The sequence below is a fragment of the Phocoena sinus genome, chromosome 15 (assembly GCF_008692025.1).
Source record: "Phocoena sinus isolate mPhoSin1 chromosome 15, mPhoSin1.pri, whole genome shotgun sequence".
Lineage (NCBI taxonomy): Eukaryota > Metazoa > Chordata > Mammalia > Artiodactyla > Phocoenidae > Phocoena > Phocoena sinus.
The window spans coordinates 11,626,321-11,649,492 of NC_045777.1; the positions used below are offsets into that span (position 1 = coordinate 11,626,321).

At 52.0% G+C, this 23,172-nt stretch overlaps 1 protein-coding gene across 6 annotated transcripts in view; it reads right to left on the reverse strand.

Moving 5' to 3' along the window:
* Window positions 1–1,949: 1,949 nt before the first annotated feature.
* Window positions 1,950–23,172, reverse strand: part of SLC9A8 (solute carrier family 9 member A8) — a 68,809-nt gene continuing 47,586 nt past the window's right edge. For 4 of the 6 annotated variants that reach the window (XM_032604928.1, XM_032604927.1, XM_032604926.1 and 1 more), the window contains 7 exons: window positions 22,176–22,281; window positions 15,345–15,461; window positions 13,021–13,103; window positions 10,144–10,255; window positions 6,896–7,116; window positions 4,684–4,830; window positions 1,950–3,361 (listed from right to left, as the gene is read on the reverse strand). In XM_032604928.1, the coding sequence (XP_032460819.1) occupies window positions 3,254–3,361; window positions 4,684–4,830; window positions 6,896–7,116; window positions 10,144–10,255; window positions 13,021–13,103; window positions 15,345–15,461; window positions 22,176–22,281 (894 nt within the window). In that variant the 3' untranslated portion in view covers window positions 1,950–3,253. Of the gene's footprint in view, window positions 3,362–3,948; window positions 4,070–4,683; window positions 4,831–6,895; window positions 7,117–10,143; window positions 10,256–13,020; window positions 13,104–15,344; window positions 15,462–22,175; window positions 22,282–23,172 lie in introns of all 6 variants that reach the window. The other 2 variants (XR_004345750.1, XR_004345749.1) reach the window with 2 other exon arrangements.

Consider the following 23,172-nt stretch of genomic DNA (forward strand, 5'->3'; position numbering starts at 1 on the left):
TGGTGTGCGTGTGTGCGCGTGTGTGTGCGCGCGTGGCTGGGGCAGGGGTGTGTGCGTGTGGTGTGTGTGTGCGTGCGCGTGTGTATGCGCGTGTGGCCGGGGCAGGGGTGTGTGTGTGTGGTGTGCGTGTGTGTGCGCGTGTGTGCGCGCGTGGCCGGGGCAGGGGTGTGTGTGTGGTGTGTGTGTGTGCGCGTGTGTGCGCGCGTGGCCGGGGCAGGGGTGTGTGCGTGTGGTGTGTGTGTGCGCGTGTGTGTGCGCACGTGGCCGGGGCAGGGGTGTGTGTGTGGTGTGTGTGTGGTGTGCGCCTGTGTGCGCGCGTGGCCGGGGCAGGGGTGTGTGTGTGGTGTGTGTGTGCGCGCGTGGCCGGGGCAGGGGTGTGTGCGTGTGGTGTGTGTGTGCGCGTGTGTGCGCGCGTGGCCGGGGCAGGGGTGCGTGCGTGTGGTGTGTGTGTGCGCGTGTGTGTGCGCGCGTGGCCGGGGCAGGGGTGTGTGTGTGGTGTGTGTGTGGTGTGCTCGTGTGTGCGCGCGTGGCCCGGGCAGGGGTGTGCGTGTGGTGTGTGTGTGTGTGCGCGTGTGTGTGCGCGCGTGGCCGGGGCAGGGGTGTGTGTGTGGTGTGCGCGTGTGTGCGCGCGTGGCCGGGGCAGGGGTGTGTGTGTGTGGTGTGCGTGTGTGTGCGCGTGTGTGCGCGCGTGGCCGGGGCAGGGGTGTGTGTGGTGTGTGTGTGCGCGTGTGTGCGCGCGTGGCCGGGGCAGGGGTGTGTGTGTGGTGTGCGCGTGTGTGCGCGCGTGGCCGGGGCAGGGGTGTGTGCGTGTGGTGTGTGTGTGCGCGTGTGTGCGCGCGTGGCCGGGGCAGGGGTGCGTGCGTGTGGTGTGTGTGTGCGCGTGTGTGTGCGCGCGTGGCCGGGGCAGGGGTGTGTGTGTGTGTGTGTGTGGTGTGCTCGTGTGTGCGCGCGTGGCCCGGGCAGGGGTGTGTGTGTGGTGTGCGTGTGTGTGCGCGTGTGTGTGCGCGCGTGGCCGGGGCAGGGGTGTGTGTGTGGTGTGTGTGTGCGCGCGTGGCCGGGGCAGGGGTGTGTGCGTGTGGTGTGTGTGTGTGTGCGCGTGTGTATGCGCGCGTGGCCGGGGCAGGGGTGTGTGTGCGGTGTGTGCGCGTGTGTGTGCGCGCGTGGCTGGGGCAGGGGTGTGTGTGTGGTGTGTGTGTGTGCGCGCGTGGCCGGGGCAGGGGTGTGTGTGTGGTGTGCGCGTGTGTGCGCGTGTGTGTGCGCGCGTGGCCGGGGCAGGGGTGTGTGTGTGGTGTGCGCGTGTGTGTGCGCGCGTGGCCGGGGCAGGGGTGCGTGCGTGTGGTGTGTGTGTGTGTGCGCGTGTGTGTGCGCGCGTGGCCGGGGCAGGGGTGTGTGCGTGTGGTGTGCGCGTGTGTGCGCGCGTGGCCGGGGCAGGGGTGTGTGCGTGTGGTGTGTGTGTGCGCGTGTGTGCGCGCGTGGCCGGGGCAGGGGTGCGTGCGTGTGGTGTGTGTGTGCGCGTGTGTGTGCGCGCGTGGCCGGGGCAGGGGTGTGTGTGTGGTGTGCGCGTGTGTGCGCGCGTGGCCGGGGCAGGGGTGTGTGCGTGTGGTGTGTGTGTGCGCGTGTGTGCGCGCGTGGCCGGGGCAGGGGTGCGTGCGTGTGGTGTGTGTGTGCGCGTGTGTGTGCGCGCGTGGCCGGGGCAGGGGTGTGTGTGTGGTGTGCGCGTGTGTGCGCGCGTGGCCGGGGCAGGGGTGTGTGTGTGTGGTGTGCGTGTGTGTGCGCGTGTGTGCGCGCGTGGCCGGGGCAGGGGTGTGTGTGTGTGGTGTGTGTGTGGTGTGCGCGTGTGTGCGCGCGTGGCCGGGGCAGGGGTGTGTGTGGTGTGTGTGTGCGCGTGTGTGCGCGCGTGGCCGGGGCAGGGGTGTGTGTGTGGTGTGCGCGTGTGTGCGCGCGTGGCCGGGGCAGGGGTGTGTGTGTGTGGTGTGCGTGTGTGTGCGCGTGTGTGCGCGCGTGGCCGGGGCAGGGGTGTGTGTGTGGTGTGTGTGGTGTGTGCGCGCACACGGGCAAGCGCTCTGTGAGCGAGTCCTGAGGGAGCAGTGGCTGCTCAGGGATCGCAGGTGAGACTCAGATGCATCTGGCTGCAGGCCACTGGAGTCCTGGGGAGCGGTGGCAGAGGGGGAGCACGGGGACAAATGGGACCCAAGATGGTAGAGAACTGGGAGGGAAAGAAAAGATGCCGATGAGCAGTGAAGGTGCGGCAGGTAAACGGTGGGCAGAGCCCCGGGAGGGGCCTCTGAACAAACAAGGACCACTGAGTAAGGAATCGAGGTCAGGGAAGGGACTGCTGGGCTCTCAGCACTTTGTACAAGTGCATGAATTTAAACTGAATTCAAAGGCAGCAGCTGCCGGCCAGCATAAACCCTGAAGACTTTCCCTCTAGAGGGTGCTCTGACCCCACAGAATAGGGTCACTCACCCCCAAAAAACCCAGGGGTACGGCTTCCAATGGGGCTCTGGAGAGGTGCCTGTGCCCTCGTGCTCGGTTCCAGTGTAAACATTCACAGTATTCCCAGAGAAGGGCAGTAGCTGCGTGCTGCCCAGGGAGACAGCCTGTGAGGTGCCAATCAGAGGTAAAGAGAAAAAGGTCACTCAGCTTCTCTTTCTCAGGGAGTGCAAGCGACATCACGAAGGGGAGTGCGAGGTTTCCAAGGCTTCTGAGCCTGCTGCTTAAGTGAGAACCGCCGCTGCTGAGGGCGGAGGCGCCTTGATGACGCACAGGCAAGCGGTGGCTGGCCTCTCGTCCTGCTGTTACCCCTGTAATGAAGGCAGTGGCCAGGGATGGCGGCAACGGCGCACCACGCTCCCGGGACGCCCTGCACGGTGGGTCCATGGCAGGATTTCTCCTCTCAGGCACCTCGGCGTGACAGATGACTATTCCCCGGCTACAGAAGCAGAAGGAAACATGTACCTGCAAAGGTGGTCCCTCCAATCCGCGGGCTGGGAAGCCACCCTGAGGGGAGAGGTCCAGCCCAGTGAGGAGCGGGGAAAGGGTGCTTCAGGGCAGCCGGCTGGCTCCAAAGGCCTGGGAGGTCCTGGGTTAAGACGACAGTAGCCTGTGCGTCACCCTGCTTCCATCCGCCCCAAAGAAGTGCCAAATGCACACGCCTCGGGGGCCCTTGCTGGGTGGCCGTCCTGGGAGCCGTGGGGAGGCTGGATGGCAGTGCTGCGGCCCCGGCTTCCCGGAAGCCACGCGTCCCGCTCGGTCACAGCAGCTCCTGCTCGTCGTCCTCGGAGCCGGAGGGGCCTTGGCGCACCTCTTCGTACCACTTGTTGGTGAGGGTTTTCATCTGGATGCGCCCGTGGTGGAGGTCCTGGGGCGGGAGACATAGCAAGCCCTTGTCAGTGGTCTGGCTCAGGGTCAGGGCTGAGGAAGGGAGGAGACGGGAGGCAGGGGGCGCAGCCACAAGCAATTTCAAAGTGTTAACTGACTAACCGCAAGCTGGGATCATTCTCTGTTGGGGAGGAGATAACGGGAGGTGTCACCCTGGAACAGGAGTAGGAGGCAGGATGGCATGATGTTAAAAAACCTGGCCTCTGGAATCAGACACACTTGGGCTCTGCTTCCAGCTTTGCCATGTACTGGCTGTGTGACCTCGGGGGGTTACTTCACCTCTCTGGGCCTCAGTCTCCCCGGCTATCAACTGAGACAACCCGCTGCATCTACTGCATGGGTTGCTGGGAGAATGAAACGAAGCAATCATGAAAAACGTCTGGCGTAGCGCCTGGCTCACAGTAAGAACTCACGTGCTGACAGCGATCCTGACTGCTGAGGGAGGGAAAACGGGGCTCAGGACCAAAGCGGGGCAGCAGCCAGGAGAACCCCTCCCCCACCCTGCACGGTGCAGGATGACGGTTTCAGCAAAGCAGGCCCAAGCTGGTCCCTGAGTGTGTCACTCACTGTCAGGCCAGTGGTGCCTGAAGGGATGGAGCAAGAGCCCTGAGCCTTGGGCCACTGTCCGAGGCCCTGGCAGGTCTGAAATTCCTCAGCTCAGATTCAGTAGCTGATCAATGTCCCAAGTCTATCATCCAGGAAATCCAAACGGGGTTAACAAGTCTGTTATTAAACTAGCACTAGAGACTTCCCTGGTGTCACAGTGGTTAAGAATCTGCCTGTCAATGCAGGGGACACGGTTCGAGCCCTGGTCTGGGAAGATCCCACATGCCGTGGAGGAACTAAGCCCGTGCACCACAACTACCGAGCCTGCGCTCTAGAGCCCGCGAGCCACAACTACTGAGCCCACGTGTCACAACTACTGAAGCCCACGCACCTAGAGCCCATGCTCTGCAACAAGAGAAACCACGACAATAAGAAGCCTACGCACCGCAACGCAGAGTAGCCCCCGCTCGCCGCAACTAGAGAAAGCCCACGCGCAGCAACGAAGACCCAGTGCAGCCAAAAATAAATGAATTAAATAAATAAATAAACAAACCAGCATTAAATATGGCAGCGAAGGAAAAACAGCAGATGCAGAGTGCTGCAAGCATATCCAGCCCGTGAGGCTGGGAAGGAGAGAACGCTGAGTGGGGAGAGGCCCCCACCCAACCCGGCACGTGGGTCTTCCCTGCCCACCCTGCTCTTGGCCACTGCAGGCCCTGAGGGAGGAAGGCGAGGGACCCCTGGCCTGCGTCCCACCTCCTGGGTCAGCCGCCGCGTGAAGAAGGGATTCAGGTACTTGGCGTCCAGCCACAGGAAGCCTTTGAGGTCCTGCCGCCTGACGTAGTGGGCTTCGTACTCCTCCTCGGTGAGCTCCGACAGGTGCTCCGACTCGACGGTGTTGCCCTGCGGCGGGGTGGGTGGGGTGGGGGAGAAGGCAGCCGAAGGCTCGTCAGCTGACACCTGCCTGGAAGCCCTCACACCACCCAGCCTACCTCCTCGCAGCTCTTCATCCCGGACCCTGTGTCCCCAACCCTAACGGTGGCAGCAAAGAGGCCTCCTGGGAGCCTGTAGTGAGGCTGGAAGGTGTGTAAGAAAAAGATGGACATCCAGGAAAATCAGAATTGTGAAGAAGTTGGAAGCTCAGGGCTGGGGCTTGGTCTACTATAAGCTCTCCAGGTGGCTGTCTGTGCAGCCAGGACTGGGAGCTCTTCTAGGCTCTCTCTTTACCAGTGAACTGAACGAGGGAGGCAGCTTTTGTCATTTTTTGCCTGCAGAGGCCCACTCTGGGTACATTTGCTGGTCATGTGGATGCAGCAGGGAGGGATGTGGAGAGGGAGAGAGGGAGGGAGGGAAGGACCACCCACCCTCTGCAGGGGCGACCATAGGCAGTTTTGCACCGTCGCCCCCAAGCGCAGGTGTACCCTGGGTGTAGGAGGTGGAGAGAGGGAGGGGCAGGGAGGGCATTTCCCTGCCGCGGAGCAGTGCTTCTCAAACTCTGGCCGGCATCGGAATCACCTGGAGCTGGGGGAGCCACAAAATGCTGGGCCCACTAGGCCCACCTGCAGTTCCTGATTTAGCAGGTCTGGGAGGGGGCCCAAGAATGTGCATTTCTAACAAGCGCCCACCGATGCTGCTGGACCAGGAACCCCACCTTGACGACCAGTGATGGAAAGTGGGGTGGTTAAGAGTCTGTGTGACCAGGGCTGTGTGATTTGGTCTCTGTGCCTCAGTGCTCTCATCTGCAGAATGGGGATCATGAGACCATCTGCTTCCTGCAGGTTTCAGGGACAGTCCAAGGACAGCACAGGCACCACAGAAAACATGCCCTAAACAGCAGCTGCTCCCCGCTGAGCACACATCCTGGTTCTACCAGAGCTGTGCTTGGCCAAGTGTGGCTGCACCTCCCGGCAACTCATCAGAAATGCAAATTCTTTGGGCGCCCACCCCAGACCTGTAAGACCCTGGAGCCCTCCACCAATCCTGACACCCACTAAAAGCTTCGAGAACCTATACTTGAGCTTTGGTTAAAAACAGACAAGAAGGCTGGTGGATGGGGGTTGGGGGAGAAGGGCTACGGAGAGTGAGGAAAGTTCTGTGAGCCAGCCCTGTCTGACGTCATCTGAAGGTTCTCCCAGTAGCACAACTCTGGCTGGAGAGGCCGCGGGCAGAGACTGGAGGCCAAGATCCACCCAGACTGGACTTTCCAGAGTGAGAGGTGGGCCACATCCCCTCTCCCCACCTCTGGTTGAGGATTTCTGTGCCTTCCAGGGCTGAGTAAAGTTACTGATGGCCTCGAACAAGGGAACTAGAAAAAGATGCACTTCTGCAAAAGCATGTGCGTGGAGCAGGGGGTGGTGCAGGAAGGCAGGACCAGAGGCCAGGGCCCGAGGGAACACAGGGCAGGAAAGGCACAATCACTGTGACTCAGGGGAGGAGGGTGGCTTGGAGGAGGCAGAGGTGGGCAGGGGTCCAGGAGCCTCAGGCTCGCTGCAGATGGCCTTGGGCACCTCCACCCCCAAATCATGCCTTGCCTGTCCTCAGTGGAGGGCCGTCTCCTGTAACTCTCCAAGCCTCTGTGAGCACTTTCCCCTTACCTAGCCCCAACAGGAGGCTTTTTAGTAGATGCTAGGTAATGATACAATTTTGTCGTTTTGTGATTTTGAAACCCTCCTTCTAGTCCCGGCCTGATGGGGCGGTGTGGTTACTGGCAGGGGAGGAGCATTCCTGGAAGAGTCTGGAAGGTTCACGTTCCCACGCCACTGCCTCCGTGGCTTCACGAGGCCGGCAGACAACCCACCCCAAAGAGTCGCGCTTCAGACCCTGAGTCCAACCTCCTTGTCACTTTGGGAAGCTGGTGAGTGCGTACGTGCCCAGGGACGGATCATCCTCAGATCGTGTCTCGTTCCCCCATTTTCTGGCGGCGAGTGGGGACCCACCCTCTGCCCCTGCCCGCCCGGCCGGCACTCACCATCTTCTCGGTCTTGCTGAGGTTGACGTCCTTCTTGTTCCTGCGGCGCGCCCTGGCGTCCCTGATGTCCGCGAAGCGGATGAGGGGCATGGTGCTGCCGCCCAGCAGCAGAATGGTGAAGAGCACGATGCTGATGGTGGTGGTGCCGATGAGCTGCCGCTTCTCCATGGGCTCCAGGTCCAGGTGCAGGCTCAGGGCGTAGGGGATGGCCCCCCGCAGGCCTGGGCGACAGTGAAGGGAGTGAGAGGGACGGAGGCAGGCGGGAGGGGCAGCAGTTCTCGGGGGATCTGGGCCCAGCCTGGCACCACGGCCGCTCGACATCCTAATGCACCCGCTGGAGAGTGAGAACTCAGCCTGTGAGGCTCTGGGGTGTGAGAGAAGCAGGCGCAAGGAACGGAGGCTCACCTCCGCTCCCACTTCTCAGGGCGGCAGAGCGGAGCGGGTGAAGTGACCTGTCCAGGCTGTGAAGCGCTGGGCGTGTGCGTGTTGAGGATTTATCAAGCCCAGCGCTTATGTTTTAGAAACACGACAGCTGGTGCAGACGAGCCCTCCCTGTGCTACGTGCTCCGCGGACACGACCTCATCCGATCGTCACAGCTGTAGAGCTGGTCCTGTTATTCTCACAGCGCACAGATGAGGCGCCGAGACTGAGAATGAGGTGTCCTCCCAGGGCCACACGCTTTACTGGCAACGGCACAGAATGCCTTTTGCCCAATGCCCACTGTAGTGGAGGATGCCACCCCCGTGGTGGCCAGCGGCTCAGGGGACTGCATCACGGCCTCTCCCTTACTTCCTGTTTTGGTTCCCTGGGAGGGTGCTGGCTGGACTGAGGGGTATGGACTGAGCTGGGAAATGGCACGTTCTCTCTCAAAAACTTCCTGGCTTGTCTGGTGCCATACAGGGGGGACAGGAGCTCCCAGAGCAGAGCAGCAGGGAGGAGACATGTCAAACGAGGACTTGTGTGAGGGTGAGGGCCTGAAGAAGAAGGGAGGGCGGGCCGGGCACACAGTGACAGGATCTGACCCAGACGTGGAGGCCGGCGCATCACAGCATGATGGGGGGCTGGCTGCTGCAGCCCAGACCCTATATGGGGACACAGCGGGGTGGAGGGAAGGGGGTGGAATTAAGAGAGACACGGGGAGCAGAAGCAACAGGTCACAGGAGCGAGGGGAAGGTGGGGTGACCAGGGAAGGGAAGGGCCTGGAGGATGCCCGGGTCCTAGGAGGCTTGCTGCGTGATGGTCTGGCTCCTGGGTCCACCCCCTGGCCTCCTGCTTTCCCTGGGGCCTCCCAGGCTGGCACGAGGAACTAGACACAGGGCCTGCCATGACGGTGGCCCGAGGATGAATGCCTTGGCATAGAACAGCATGTGCACACAGTAAACACTTCGTAAGAGGGAGCTACATGTTACTGTTTCCTGTGGAAGGAAGGGGGATGCTGGCAAACAAGCAGCTTGGGCAGGAAGGTAAGTTCCGTCCTAGACAATGAGATCGCGATAGCTCCACAACATCCAAGGAGGATTCAGACACTGGAGTCTGGATCCCAGAGGGAAGGCCTGGTTGGAGGAAACAGCTTTGGGAGGGTGGGAACCAGATGGAAGTTGAGGCCACAGGACAGGTGAGCTTGTGAGAGCGTAAGAGATGAAGCAGGTCTGAGGCTGAGTCCTGAGGAAGCCAATATTTGCTGAGGTGCCGGTAAAGGCAGATGGGGACCTGGACGGGAGCCTGAGGAGATCCCAAGGGAAAGGAGGGGAACCAGAGCATGGCCTGGAGGCCAAGGGAAGAGGAGAAGAGGGTATCCTCCCAGTCAGAGGGCAGGTCGGTGGGAGGAAGGAGCCCCAAGCCAAGGAGGCGGGTGGGATGAGGGCTAACCGGTGCCCACCATGTCTGCCTGGGGGAGGCTGCTGGTGACCTGGGCGAGGCCAAGTCCAGCCCTGAGGACAGGAGGGGAGGAAGTGGAGAAAATGGGCAAGAAAACTCACTCAAGAGTCTGGCCACGATAGGAAGAGAAGGGGAAGCAGCTGGAGGGGACGAGGAGCAGGGGTTTTGGCTGAAGTTGTTGGTTTTTTGCGGGGAAAAGGAGAATCTTCAACTGTTGAATGATGGCGGAGCCAGTGGGACAGGGTGAGGATCCAGGAAAGAGGGAGGGAATCAATGGAGAGAGGCCTGGACAGCCTGAGGACACCCGGAACCAAGAGCCCTCCCTGTTTAAAACCACCACCCACTTCCCTGTAGAGGTCTCTCACCACACCCTCCAACCCCAAAGAGCTCACATACTTTGTAAAATGCCTGATACATTTCTTAGATTTTCTTTCAGATTTTCAAGACCTTGGATCAACTACTTTACGATTTTTTTCCCTCACTGGCAAAAAAGATTAAGAAAAAAGTTTCTCTCACTGTACACACATATATACACACCTACCTACCTAGATCTGTCACACACACACCTATGAATATATTTTAAACAAGGTCTTTTGAAAAGGAAATCTGCGAGACATTTACAGATATGCTGTTGGACAGAAAACAGCTTACAAAGCATGTTGCTATACCCTGACCCACACAGAAATATTTTAATTATAATATTTAAACAAGAAAGCACAAAGAACTGGATGTATTTGCTCCTAAGTAAATTTAAAGATGTCTACGGATCCGGTTCTTTAGGAGTCAAAGTTTTATGAAATCATTTCGATCCTTTAAAACGTAGAGGAATATGGGATTGAACAGCAACTGAAATGGTCAAATAAACTATCAGAACTTAGTGACTGAATGAAAAAAAAATCCAAATCTAACCTGTAGTACAAAAAAGTTTAAACTTTAACCTTTTTATTCTGAGCCCCTTGTTACTTCAGCCTAGAAAGCGCTCAGGTGAGAGGGGCGCCGTGCACACCTTGCCCTGGGCTACCCCGTCTGTCCAGGAAAGAGTGGAGGGAAGGAGGGCAAATCCTGGCTCTGCCTCCTGGGGCCCCTCGTCCCAAGCAAGTCCTTTACCCTTGAGCCTGAGCTTCCTCATCTGTAGAGCAGACACGCACCACCCACTTCCTGCGCTGTGGGGAGGGGTGCCGTCTGCAAAGGGCCTCGCGCAGGGCCTGTGTTACAGCGGGCGCCCTTAAGTGGGAGCACGTGCAACTCGGGGCTGGTGAGGCATGCTCGTCTCGCAAGGGCTCCGGGGACAGGCACGGGCATTCTCCGCAGGGCCTGTGCCTTTATAACACACACGTTCCCTCCACCGTTCGTTCAGGATTGGGCTTACCGCTGAACCACATGATGAACATCATCTTTGGTGTGATTTTATGATCACGGAAGAAATTCAGGAGGTAGGAGAGAGGGAAAATGTTCACCGCTCTGCCAAACAGCACAAGCACCTGTTAACAGCAACAAACCAAGTCTTAACATGGAAACCTCTGGTTCTTCAAGTTGAAGCTTGTTGAGGCTAACACAGACCCGGTAACACACCCATCGTAGAGGCAGCATCCCCTTGTCATCAAAGACATGAACTCAGGGCTAAGCAGAGACCCAGGAGATGCCAGTTTCTATGTGTCTAGGAAAGGATTAAAGCTTTGTATGTTATGTTTCCATTGTCAGAAAGAGAGGACTAACAAGGTATCAATGACAGCTTCAGTAATGCCAAGAGGCCGTGCAGAAGTACCCAGAGATTAATTTAAGGGTAATCTGGCTCCTCCAAATGTGCTCCGCTGTGGGACGGGCCTGCACTAATCATTGCCAATGGGCTAGCTCTGGGGGAACAGACAAGGTATTCCTGCCTCTCCCATGGGGGCCCCACTCCTCAGGGAAAGGAGCGAAGACTGAAAAGCGCCTACCTATGTCCGTAAATGCTGCTCCCTGCGCAAGAGGAATGCACAGGTGGGTTCTAACAGGAGGTCACATACACCCTGTCTAGCCAGTTGCTTGCCATGGCTTTTGGTTCCTAGCCATCTCCAAAGGCATGTCGATTTTAACAAAATATAGCTTTATGTAAAGTCTAAATCTTATCTAAGTGGCTTCTTAGAACTACTTATTAATTTACTTCCAGTTTCTTCATCTTGGTTCTCACCATAACTAACTTGAACAGAATAATATATATATACATTCTAAGGCTCTAAGTTTATTCTTATGACCAGCATGAATTGAGTGTGCTTTGGACTGTTGTGCCTTGGAAGGTCAAGTTAATAATTACCCACAATCATCTAACATTTATATGCCAGACAATGCTCTCATGATTTTATATGCATTATCTTGTTCAATTTACATCCTTCCAGAGGTCTCATGAGGTAGGTATTACTGTCTCTATTTTAGAGACAAGTAAACTGAGACAGCGAGAGGTTAAGTATTAAGTAACTGGTCCAAGCTGACGCAGGCAGGAAGTGGTGGAGCCAAGTCCCAAACCTGGCTCGGTCCCCAGAGCCCATGCCCTTGACCACCGAGTGAGTCTAAGGTAATCCATCTGAGCGGCACAGGCCGTCTCTAGGAGTGCCAGGGCCAGACTGACCAGTTGCTCAGGGGAAACTGAGTCACCACCCCAGGCATCGCCTCATTTTTCTTTCCCTCCCAGCTCATGGCTGAGATCGCCACCTCCCTGTTTCACCCACTGAAATCTAATCCTCCATTCCCACATGTGTGTTTCAGGGTTGACCAAATGTGGCCCCTTTCACCCAGTGACCACATTAAAGGCTACTATACTTTCTATAAAAGACTTTTGCTGCTGTTTTCTTGTCCTAAAACCTGAGTTTGGAGGACACATAACAGTGACAAAAGCAATGAGCTTGTGCCAACTAAGGTAGAAGCACCCAGATTGCAAGGAGAAACATCTTTTTCTTTAGGGTTCCTTATCTTCTGCCTCAGGTTCCCCATATGCCAAATAGGTAGGCCTCACTGGTTTGCACGAGGTAGGTGACAGTGATTTAAAAGAAAAAGCCTGCCTCTCAATAGCTGTGTTTTGTTACGTGGAGCTGGTAATAAAAGTTAAGATGAATTATGGTAACTCAACAAGCTGTGCTTTGCAAGTGCCTTAAATTAACAGAGGATCTAAAAAGACAACAAACAGATCAAATTAGGGACAGGAGTATAAATCAGCAGGAGGACCTATGGGAGATGAGTTCACACTGACGGGACGGAGACACAGGAGGGACACAGACGAGGGACCCGGGAACACCAGGCTAATGCCCAAATGTTAGCCATTCCCGTCACTTTGATCAGATGCCTGAGGGAGCTGGACCTTTCTTTTAAATGCTTAAACATTTATTTTTCTCCCATTCCATTCCCAAGATCTGATTTGAATGCAAATGATTAAACTTCTATTTTTCTTTTTTAAAGGTACATTTTAACTTGTCTCCTACTGCCACCACCCCTCTCTCGTCCAATTACAACAGTTTCCCAAATCTCAATGATAAGAATCACCTGGGATGATGATTCCTCCAGATGAATCTCCAAAGGAGGTAAGGGCCTCGTAATCTTTACCTTGAACAAGTGTCCAAGGTCATGCTTATAAATGGACACATTTGAAGGAAACCACAGCAAGAATTAGGTATATTCATTATAATCATCCAGAAAAAGTAGAAAAGAAAAAGAAATCTTCCCCAGTTCTACAACCACTGTGAACATCTGGCTGCATTTTCTTACACATTTTCTCTTTTCTGTGCATGCCGTTTTTACATGGTTATGATCAATTACACATTTCAATTCTGAAATCTGCTTTTACTACCTAACGTTAAAAACTGGTAAATTTTTTTTTTTTTTTTATGGCTGCGCCTTGCAGCCTGCAGGATCTTAGTTCCCTGCTGACCAGGGATCAAACCTGTGCTCCCTGCAGTGGAAGCTCGGAAGTCTTAACCACTGGACTGCCAGGGAAGTCCTGAAAAAAATGGTAATTTTTAAAGAAGACTATAACAGTTCAAGGCCACTTAAAATTAAAACCAAGCAAGAATTCTTTTCTAGGGATATTTATTTACTTAATTCCATCCCTTCCCATTTATTGTATGTTCATGAATTTTTAACAAAAAGAAACTTCAAACAGAAGGTTGTCTATGTAGCTGTTGACTTTGACCAGTTAACAGTTACATAAATGAATCCAGAATATGTGGTTATCGATCTACAAATAAGTAGTTAAATAAAAAACAAGGAAAATACTTACTATGCACCAGATGACAAAGGAAATTTCAAACTTGTGAGGGAAACTAAAAATGGACAGGCCAAGAAATGCAAACACACATGTTTCTGAAACAAACCAAAGAATGGATTATTCAGCCTCAACTATTTTCTTCCAGTACAGCACGGGATTGTTATGCAAGCAAACATTCAGAAGTTAATCAGAATCCAGTATACCACCTGGCTTATTTTCTGGAAAATCCTGCAACCAGTACCTTGGCAAACTTGTCCTTTGATTCTCTCATTCTTTTCTATCACATAAGCAACAAGTGCTTGCTATTCAGAATCTCCTAATTTAATAAGCCAGCTGTCAAATACCCATGCAAATAAATACTCTCCCACCCGGGGACAGTGATAAATATATGAATCTGTCCATTTGCTGAACACTGTGATCAGCAAGGGTCCCAACTGCGGCAAAGTGGCAAAAATTCAGAGCAAATGACTGCAGACGCCATGTGACTAGTGTGAAAGGGCCCTTTGTTAACTTCCTTGTCAGAGTGGACAAAGCCAAATGACTGACTTCACATATTTAATGTTGCCACAAAGTTTAGAAGAAGGCTTACATCCTGCAGGATTTGCAGGAAGAAATACATTTCAACTCTTGGCTCCACGCCACAAGTCAAAGAGAGTCTGACATTTACTCTTGCTGTACAAGCAGTCACTTGTGTATCCTAAGAAAAAGCACCTTAGAAATTCCTAGCACCAGGCTCCCCGCTTAGACTGTGACATCCTCCAGAATAAACGTAGAGCCTGGGAGACAAAGACACTATTTTAAAAGTTGAGCATCATAAAACATCAAGGCTGTTTTGAAACATTTCAGCAATGTTTTTTTCTTCAAATGTGTATCCTCTTAGAACAAGTCCACAAGCTGGACGGTATACTTACCCTTCTCCTCCTTGAACGTTTTTATCAAATATTTTTGTCATCTTTTGCAATCAGCTTATTTAGAACACATTCAGATCTATGTGATGCTTTTCCCTGGCAGCATGAATACTATTATGTGGATACGTCATGGTTAATTTAATGAATCCTTGATGGATATTTAGACTGTTTCTATTTCTGATATTGAAAAAGCAACAACATACATCCCTGTGCACAGACTAAATCCCTGATGGTAGAATTGCTGGGTCAAAGAGTATGTGCCTTTTAAATTCAGACTGATGCTGCAAATGACTCTCCAAAAAAGATGGCATCAATATATATGCCCATCGACAGGGCCTATTTTCTATACGTTTGTGCCGGAAGTGGGGAATCACCAAACTGAAAATCTGATGGGTACAAAATAGAATTTGATGGATGTTTTGCTTTACATTTCCTTACGGTGAGAGTCTTTCGCCATGACTTTCTGAGAAGGGTGCTGTGGAAACAATACCCACTGGGCCAGGAAGAGACAGACCGCTTCCAGACTCACTTCTTAGCCATGAGACAGTGCTCAGATCATGTGACCTGAGACTCCCTGTTTGTGGAATGAAGTCTCTGCACAGCGTGCCCCCGACTCCCAGCACGTGACAGTGTGGAACTGGTGCTTCGAAATGAGACAGCCCACAGAAATGCCAGGGGAGGTGCTGATGGTGACAGGCAGAGCACAGCCACTTGGGGGCTGGTGTAAAGGGACAGTGTAAGAGTGGTTCCTTCACTCCCAGGCGTAAACTAGGGGCAGGTACCTGATGGGTTCATCAGACTGTGATGTATAACTGAAACTGCTTAAGAGAAACAGTCATCACGGTGTGGCCCGGGCCAACGATGACACCTCTAACTCAGGGTTTGCCTGAGACACATCCTTCAGGATGCTCTTGTGAACAAAGGATCCTGTGGACAAGTTTGGGAAATGCTGTCACTCTGTCTCTCTCTTAGAAATTCACAATGCACGTTGGCGGAAAAGTCTCACAAGTTCAGAAACTTGTTAAACTTTATTTACCCCAGGATTTCCCAAACTGTTTTTTGACTATGGAGTCTTTTTTCACTTAATGCTCATCAATATCAGTTCCAAGGAACGCATTTTTTAGAAACATCACTTTCATATATTGCAAATACATGATGAGTCTCAAATGTTCATTATTCGCAGTTCTCATTATTTTTTGGTCTTAAAATTATAGGCATCGAAAGTTCCATTTGTTAGGTATTAGGCTTACTTTATGGAATGTGAAAGCCAGAGTAACAAACAAAAGATAAGGGAGTGCAGTATCTGGCTCTGAGGAATTCTGCTGCCTCTTCTGTCAGGGAAAATCTCAATGGACTCCTGGAACAGGCTGAGGAAGAACAAGTAGCTCTGGGTAGGCCCACGTGGGACCACACAGAGGCAGAACTCACCGCACAAGAAGGCCACAGTCCGGAGGGTTTGCTGCATGAGGATCTGGGTGACTGGGGACAGGTTATGGTGTGTGTAGTGAGACATCACGATGCCTGAGAACAGGATGGCCATAATGCCTAGAGAGGGACAAAGGGGCAAAGTGCACAGACATGAACAGAACAGAAAAGCACCTTCCATGTGATAGGCAATAATGCCTCACACTTCCTACAAGTCCCTGGAGCCTACAGTATTAGGTGTTTTAAGAAAAAGAATGGGAAAATAATATCTGAGGCCTCCCAGAGGCTGCAGAGAACTGCTAAGGGCCCATCTCTCTGGCAGCTTCATTACCGGCTGGGTGACCTTGGGCCAAGTTTCTTCCCCTCACCAAGCCTCAGTTTTCTCAACTGTACAGTGGGACTAACAGTACCCACGCTCATGGACATGTTAGGAGGGTAATGCAGAGAAGCCATGTAAAGTGCCCTTCACAAGACCAGGGCAGAACAGGTGTGAGCCGTCACTGTCATTCATGGATATAATAGGGGCAGGTGAACCACTCTTGGGGCAGAAAGGGAACATAAGAATCTGGGTATGGAGAATGGGTGGATTTTTATTTACTTTGTCATACTTTAATTTTCCCATAATCGCCATGAATTAACCTTATAATATGAAAAGAGAGATGTGTTATTTAAAAAAAAGTGATGTCTTTTCTTTAAAGGTCACCATGAGAGAGTCTACAACTTTTGCTGTGTACTCAGGATTTGAGTTTCAACTTTTGTCCACTGCCCCTAATCACTGCTGAAGCCACTTCCATGGGTTTCCTCTCAGTGTCTCCCTGGCAAGGCAGCAGCAAAGAGGTCTTTATTTCATGTAAGGAAGCTGAGATTTTTACAAAGCCATTAAACAAGCTGCCAAGATACATGAATTCCAAGTCAAACTTTATAAGCAAATATTTAACTCACTTATGCCATTTTGTAGAAACAGATTACTGGCTAACTTCCCATTTAAAAATGAGTGAAGCAAAGGAGAATGTCCTACTTGGGAGGGCAGGAAGCAAAGGAACTGGACAGGAAGTGCGCTTGGGGGACAGAAGTTTAGCTTTGATACCTGAAGGCTGGGTCTCTTCACAAGAAGACTCAAAAAGGGGCCCTGCTTCCAATTTCCCTCTTCCATTCCCAGAGCTAGTACAAGGCTTGGAAGAATGCCCTTGGTCTGTTGGTCCAGTGTTACCTGTCATCCATTTAAGTGTGCCCACTTTCAAGTGACAATCCTCTCCTCGGTCCTGCCATGGGCAGAGCATGTCTGGCATACTAGCCTGACTTTTACACCCTAATCTTGAGTTGAGGAAATATATGCACAGGAGTCAAAGAGATGTCTTTATATCTGACTGTACATAAATGAAGTTTTGTTTTTTCTTTTTGGTGCAATAAAGTTTGTTTTGGCAGAAAACAAAATGATTGAAAAACACAGAATTGCGTTGGAGACATTTCAACTGCCAAGCTTGCTGCATAAACAAGACCTTACAAAACAGAGGAAAACCCTGCTCTTCACGGTGCCCAACAGGTATTTGCTGGCCGGAGAGATAGCAGTAGCTGGAACGTGTTATCTCCTAGCCATCTTGGGAAACAGCAAATTCCTTTGCTCTTTCATTTTTCCCAAAAAGGAGGCCAGACAGGGAAATTCCAGCAACGCTGCCCAAGAGCCACACCTGATGAGCCTGGAGAAAGGAAAGGAGAGGGCAGGAGACTTCTTTACTTGCTACTTCAGAGCAGTGAGAAGACTCTGGAAGTCACGAGTCGTTCTGAGCCTCTGCTCCGCTAGATAAAACACACAATAACAACACCTCCGGCTGTCCCCTCAGTTCATCAGCTCTTCTCAGTAAGTTCCTGCAGGTGACCACCCGAGAGCTTCTCCTTCCTGACTCTGCATCTAGACCACAGACGCCACAGGCAACGTGAGGTGAAACAGAGGGAGAGACCAGAACCGTTGAGGTTGGGGGAGTAGCACGCGGCACAGCACACTTCAGTGCCTATGGACTTGCTCCTAAGCCTCTCTCTTCCTTCCGTGCAGTCCAATGCTAGAGACAGCTCTGGCTTCTGGGCTCTCAGAGGGCTTTGTTTCGCCAGCCTGCTTCAAGAAGGGTTATCAATTCACTGCAGAGCTGAGGCTTTGGAGTTCTTACCCTGAAGGGAAAGTCAACCCCAGAGGAGCCTGAACCACTTAAGCTGTGAATCACAACCGCTTAAGTTGTGACAGGAGCGGCCTTCCGCCCACGTCGTCATTCTGCCTACAGAACGAGGTCATCATAGCCCACGGGAGTCCCGGTATTAAACAGCCACTGCAGAAAGCCAAAGGTTCTGGAAAGTCAGCTCTGACAGTGAAACGTGGAACTTCCCGTGGGACTAGCATCAGGAGAGGCCACTGCCAGAGGCCCAGCAAGCTTTCCTCCACAGAAAACAAGGAGACAGGCTCAACGCAGCAGGCGTCTGGCTGGCTGCTTTAGTCTGGTGCACTGTAGGCTAGGGGTTGGAAACCCAAACTCCTCAGGGGCCAGACAATAAAAATAAAGATAAAAACAATAAGTGGGTGAGTGGCACATGGGCAGAGAAGGCACAAGCCCATCTATAAAGGGCTGATGGCAGCCCTGTGGATGGAGGCCTAGTGCTGACCAGTCTTCCTTCCGGTTTTTGAGAAACTCCAGAAATCTGTTTCTTATGGGAAATCTTCCAACTTTTTTTGGCCGCGCCACACAGCTCGCTGGATCTTAGTTCGCTGACCAGGGATTGAACCCCGGGCCCCCGGCAGTGAAAGCAGCGAGTCCTAACCACTGAACCGCCAGGGAATTCCCAGAAATCTTCTGACTTTTAACGACAGCAACTAACTGAAGTGTTTAAACATTTTCTGTAGAGGTAAACAAATCCCATTTGGGGGCTGAATCTGGACCATACAGAAATGGGCCCTCTGGACAACAAAAGAGTGACCAGCCAGCCACGACCTTCATGCCAGTCCAGTCTGGGGTCGGGGGAACTCTCAAATCCCGGGGGCTAAAGGAAAGAGTCAGGGTCAGCAGTGGGTACAAAAGCTGCAGGGACAGCTCAAGTGTCTGCCCTACGTGCCCTCCCTAAGCCCAGGTGACTTTACCACTTAGACGACCCTCACCCACTGCAGCTGCCCCCAGCATAGGCTGCAAAGACACTGAAGGGGAAAACGGTCCAGCAGGCTCACTCCTGGAGATAAAAGGCCTGGGGATTTAAAACATGCCCTGGAATGAAGAATCCTGATACATTTACTTCTTTCAGAAGGCAAGTTCATTTAAGGAAGTAGATAGCAGTGCAGCAAGCGGTCAGCCTCTGAAGGAAGGCAGGAAAAGAAGAGAGGGAGGGAGGAGGGAGGAAATCCACTTCTAGTCTCAGTTAAATCCATTGTTTCAAATGTAATTAAGGAATAAAGGGATTCAGATCCAAAGGGCAGGAGTTGAAAGGGTATTGTGTACAATTTCTATTGCACTGAACTTTACTGCCGGTAAAACATGATGTACTTCTTGAAGGCTGAGTCAGGCCATAGTCAGTTTTGTTTGTTAATTACCCAATAAGGAACATATTTTGCTATAAAAAATCTGAACTCAGAGGTAAAGAGTAAAACAAGACTCTCCATTCACACCACCTGCCCAGAGGTAACTACTATACAGTTCAACATGCAGATTGCCAGCTCTTTTACTATGCCATTATAAAGTTTATCTGTCTTTAAAAAAAGTAATAAATAGGGTCTTCCCTGGTGGCGCAGTGCAGGGGACACAGGTTCGGGCTCCGGTCCGGGATGCCTCAGAGCAACTGGGCCCGTGCGCCACAACTACGGAGCCTGTGCTCTAGAGCCCGTGAGCCACAACTGCTGAGGCCCGCGCGCCTAGAGCCCGTGCTCCGCAGCAAGGGAGGCCACCGCAATGAGGGGCCTGCACCCTGCGGCGAAGGGTAGCTCCCGCTTGCCGCAAGTAGAGAAAGCCGCACGCAGCAGCGAAGACCCAATGCAGCCAAAAAAAGAAATAATATATTTTTAAAAAGTAATAAACAGTATCATATTACAGATATGACACGTATTACTGGCACAGTGATTTTTTAAAAAGCCCTCCAACACTTGGCTTTGCGTGTGTAACAGAATGCCAACTCCTTCCCAGGCCTACAGGACCCTGCGGGATGGGGTCCTTGCCCTTCTGTTTCAGCCACGCTATCCTCCTGCTCTTCCTGGAGCAAGCCAAGCTCCCTCAGATCTACCTGGGACTCTCAGCACCTGCCGCTCACGCTGCCAATCACTCCCTCCCCAGAGCCTCCAATGCTGGCTCCTTTTCACCACACAGGTCTTAGCCCCAGTGCCACCCCTCTGAGGACACCTTCCTGACCCCCTACCTCATAATGTTCTTGCCCCCGTGACACTCCATCACATTACTCTGACTTCTTTTTTTCACATCACTTCTTACTACCTGAAATTACCCTATGTGTTTGCTTACTTGCTTATTATCTTCCTTCTCCAGGCAGAAACCTGATCTTGTCTTGTTTATTACTGTACCTCTGAAACCAAGGAGTGTTCTCCACACAGGGTAGGCATTAAATAAATATTTACTGAATGGATGAGTGAAAGGTTTTTCTTTTTCTTTTTAAAATTTAATTAATTAATTAATTTTTGGCTGCGTTGGGTCTTCGTCGCTGCGCGTGGGCTTCCTCTAGTTGCGGCGCACAGGTTTCTCATTGTGGTGGATTCTCTTGTTGCGGAGCATGGGCTCTAGGTGCATGGGCTTCAGTAGTTGTGGCACGTGGGCTCAGTAGTTGTGGCTCACGGGCTCTAGAGCACAGGCTCAGCAGTTGTGGCGCACGGGCTTAGTTGCTCTGTGGCATGTGGGATCTTCCCGGATCAGGGATCGAACCCGTGTCCCCTGCATTGGCAGGCAGATTCTCAACCACTGTGCCACCAGGGAAGCCCCAGAATGGCACTTTTATTATGTCTACTTCATGTGAGGAAGTGGAAGCTCAGAGTGGTTAAGTCTGCTCTCTGCAGTTACACAGCTAATGAGAGGTGGAGGTGGGATTCAAACCGAGTCTGTCTGGTGCCCTTAACCGCTGTGTTCTAGACACACAGATTTAGGTAAATGATTCTTAGGGAGAACATCCTGTTTGGTGGCCATGGTAACCACTTCGCCCTTTGCGACAGTCAGGAAAAGCAGAGCACAAAGAGGAAGGAGGGGACAGCACCAAAGCCACCTTTCCTGTTTGTACCCTTACATTAACAGGGTGAGCCTCCCCTTCTCTGAAAACCTGGCGTGACAAACATCCCACCGGCAGAGTGTGGGCAGAGCCAGCCCGTCACCCAGAGGCGGACAAGTGTGTTCTTGGCTTGCATGTGCTCTTTTCGGCCCCATTAGCGTGCACGGCAGAGGTCCCCAAGGAAACGAAACCCCTACAAATAGAAAACACTGCCTCTCTGAAGAAAAGGCAAGAAAAACACTCCCTGGTCTTAATCACACATTTCAAATGGATGCATGAAATATATCTTTGCCAACAGGTACTCAGTGTTCATCTCAAAGGGGTGGGGAATGATCTAGAAAAACAGAGGTAAAAATAGCTAGGCTAGAGCCAAATGACTCACAGGTGGTGTTTATGTAAGTGCCAAAATTCAGGAAAGATAAGAGAGGGAACAGGACGGCAGATACCGGGATGAAATTATCCAAGAGAACCGGCTTGGGATTAAAAACAAACGAGACCCTGAGCTTTACAAAGTTCTCCAGGGAAAATGGCCAGAGTCCTCTCTGCCTCCTCCTTGGCAAGACCTGCTCACAGAGGACCCATGTGTGATGCCAGACAGTGACCTGAGGGAAGGAGAATTCTGCTCAGCAGCAGAGGAGGAACAGAAAAAAACATTTCAAGAAACTGATAAAAACGTACTACACTTGATAAAAGCCATAAACTTACACAAACCATAAACCCATGAAGTTCAACAAATCCCGAGAGGAAGATAAAGAGAAGCACACCAAGGCACATCAAAATCAAACTGCCACATACCCGTCAGAATGGCTAGTTTTTAAAATTAAAATAAGTGTTGACGAGGATGTGAAGCAGCTGACACTCTCTCGTACATTCTGGTGGGGATGCAAATGGCCCAGTCACTCTGTAAAACACTGGGCAGTTTCTGACAAAGCAAAATATACACCTACCATAAGACCCGGCAACCTTACTTACTCCTCGGTATTTATCCAAGATAAATGAAGATACGCACATTAACAGCCGAAATCTGGAAAAGTCCAAATGTCCTTCAAAGGGTGAATGGAAAAACTGGCTCAATAAGAATGTAAAACTACTGATACAGCAAAAACGTGGTGTCTCTCAAGAACGTTATGAAAACTGAAAGAAACAAGTCACAAAAGACTAAAAACTACATGATTCCCTTTATATGACATTTATATTCTGGAAAAGGCAAAACTATAGTGGAAGAATGCAGGTCAGTGGGTGCCAGGGCCCAGGGACGGGCTAAGGGATTGACTGCCCTCGGCAGTCTGACCCCATCCTTTGACTGAAGGCCCTTCAGAGGGCTTGTTTTGAGAGAGAGGCAACATTGGAAGAGATGTTTTGATCTCTGCTACAGGATGGCGGGTAAAGAGAAAAGGTGACCGTGACAACACTGAGTTCCTGGATCCAGCCAGGTCTAAATCCAGATGTATCCCTAGAGAGCCAGCTAGTCCCCTTTACTGCTTAAGCTCTTCTGAGTCGTGACTGTCTCTTATGATTGAAAGTGACCCAATCGACATAACCTTTCACCAGGCAGGACCACGGACCATCAACCCCAGCATTTCAACACTCTCCGTCACTTACCTGAGAGTGAGATCCCTTCTGCGAGCCCGTATGGAAGATAAGCAAAGATGATCATCATGCCAAACTCCAAGGAAGGCGTCTTCCTCAAGTCAATATGCTTTAGCACGTAAATGACAATTGTCAAGGGAAAAGAATCAAAGGACGCTTACGGCTGATCTAGAGAAGTCACAAAACAGCTGCCTTCCAAATAGAGAAGGTACACAATGGATACAAAGATTTGGGAACATCTCAAGGTAACAGGTGAAAATTTGTCATTATGGGTTTTTTTCTTTGCAGGGAGACTCTTGTTTTAAGGAAGGGCATCTGACAAAATACTAAGTAAGAGATGTAAATTCCTGAGACAAACGGTAGGGGAAAACTAAAGTCACCCTAAGTCATTTCATTTGGAAATGCTGACTTGGAGGGCTGGGAGCCACCGCGGGATGGGTGGGGGGCGGGCTGTGGGGAGCTGGGGCTGCAGACAGACTGAGGACACCCCACACTGCCAGGCCCCTTCCAGGGCCGTGTCCCTCTTCCACTCCACTGACCGCATCAGCTGAGGTCACTAATGGGGCTTCCAGAATCCTGGTGATCAATGCCCCATTGAAGGACCTTCTCTCCTATTCCTGGACATTTATAAACTCATGTTCCTGTGAAAGGAGAATCTTCCATGTATTCAAATGTTGTTCACATGCCTGTGCTGGAGCCCACAGCACCCATTTACTGGGGCTTCATTAAAGAAGATGCTCTCCCCGCCCGCCCCTCCGCTCTTTTAAATAAAGAGATAAATACAGAGGAAAATACTGAACTAGAAAAAGTTTTCTTTTCCATTCCGTTTATTGATGCAATATAAGAAGCTGTCAGCTGACTCAACAGCACCTTGAGACTTCTGGACATAGGAACTGAAGGGAAAATTCAACAGGATGGCAGACAAAAACACGCCTGTCTCAGGCAGAAGAGGCTTTCCTGGCCGGCCATCTGTGAAACAAACTGCTGGTGGAGGAGGGCCAGGTGGCCA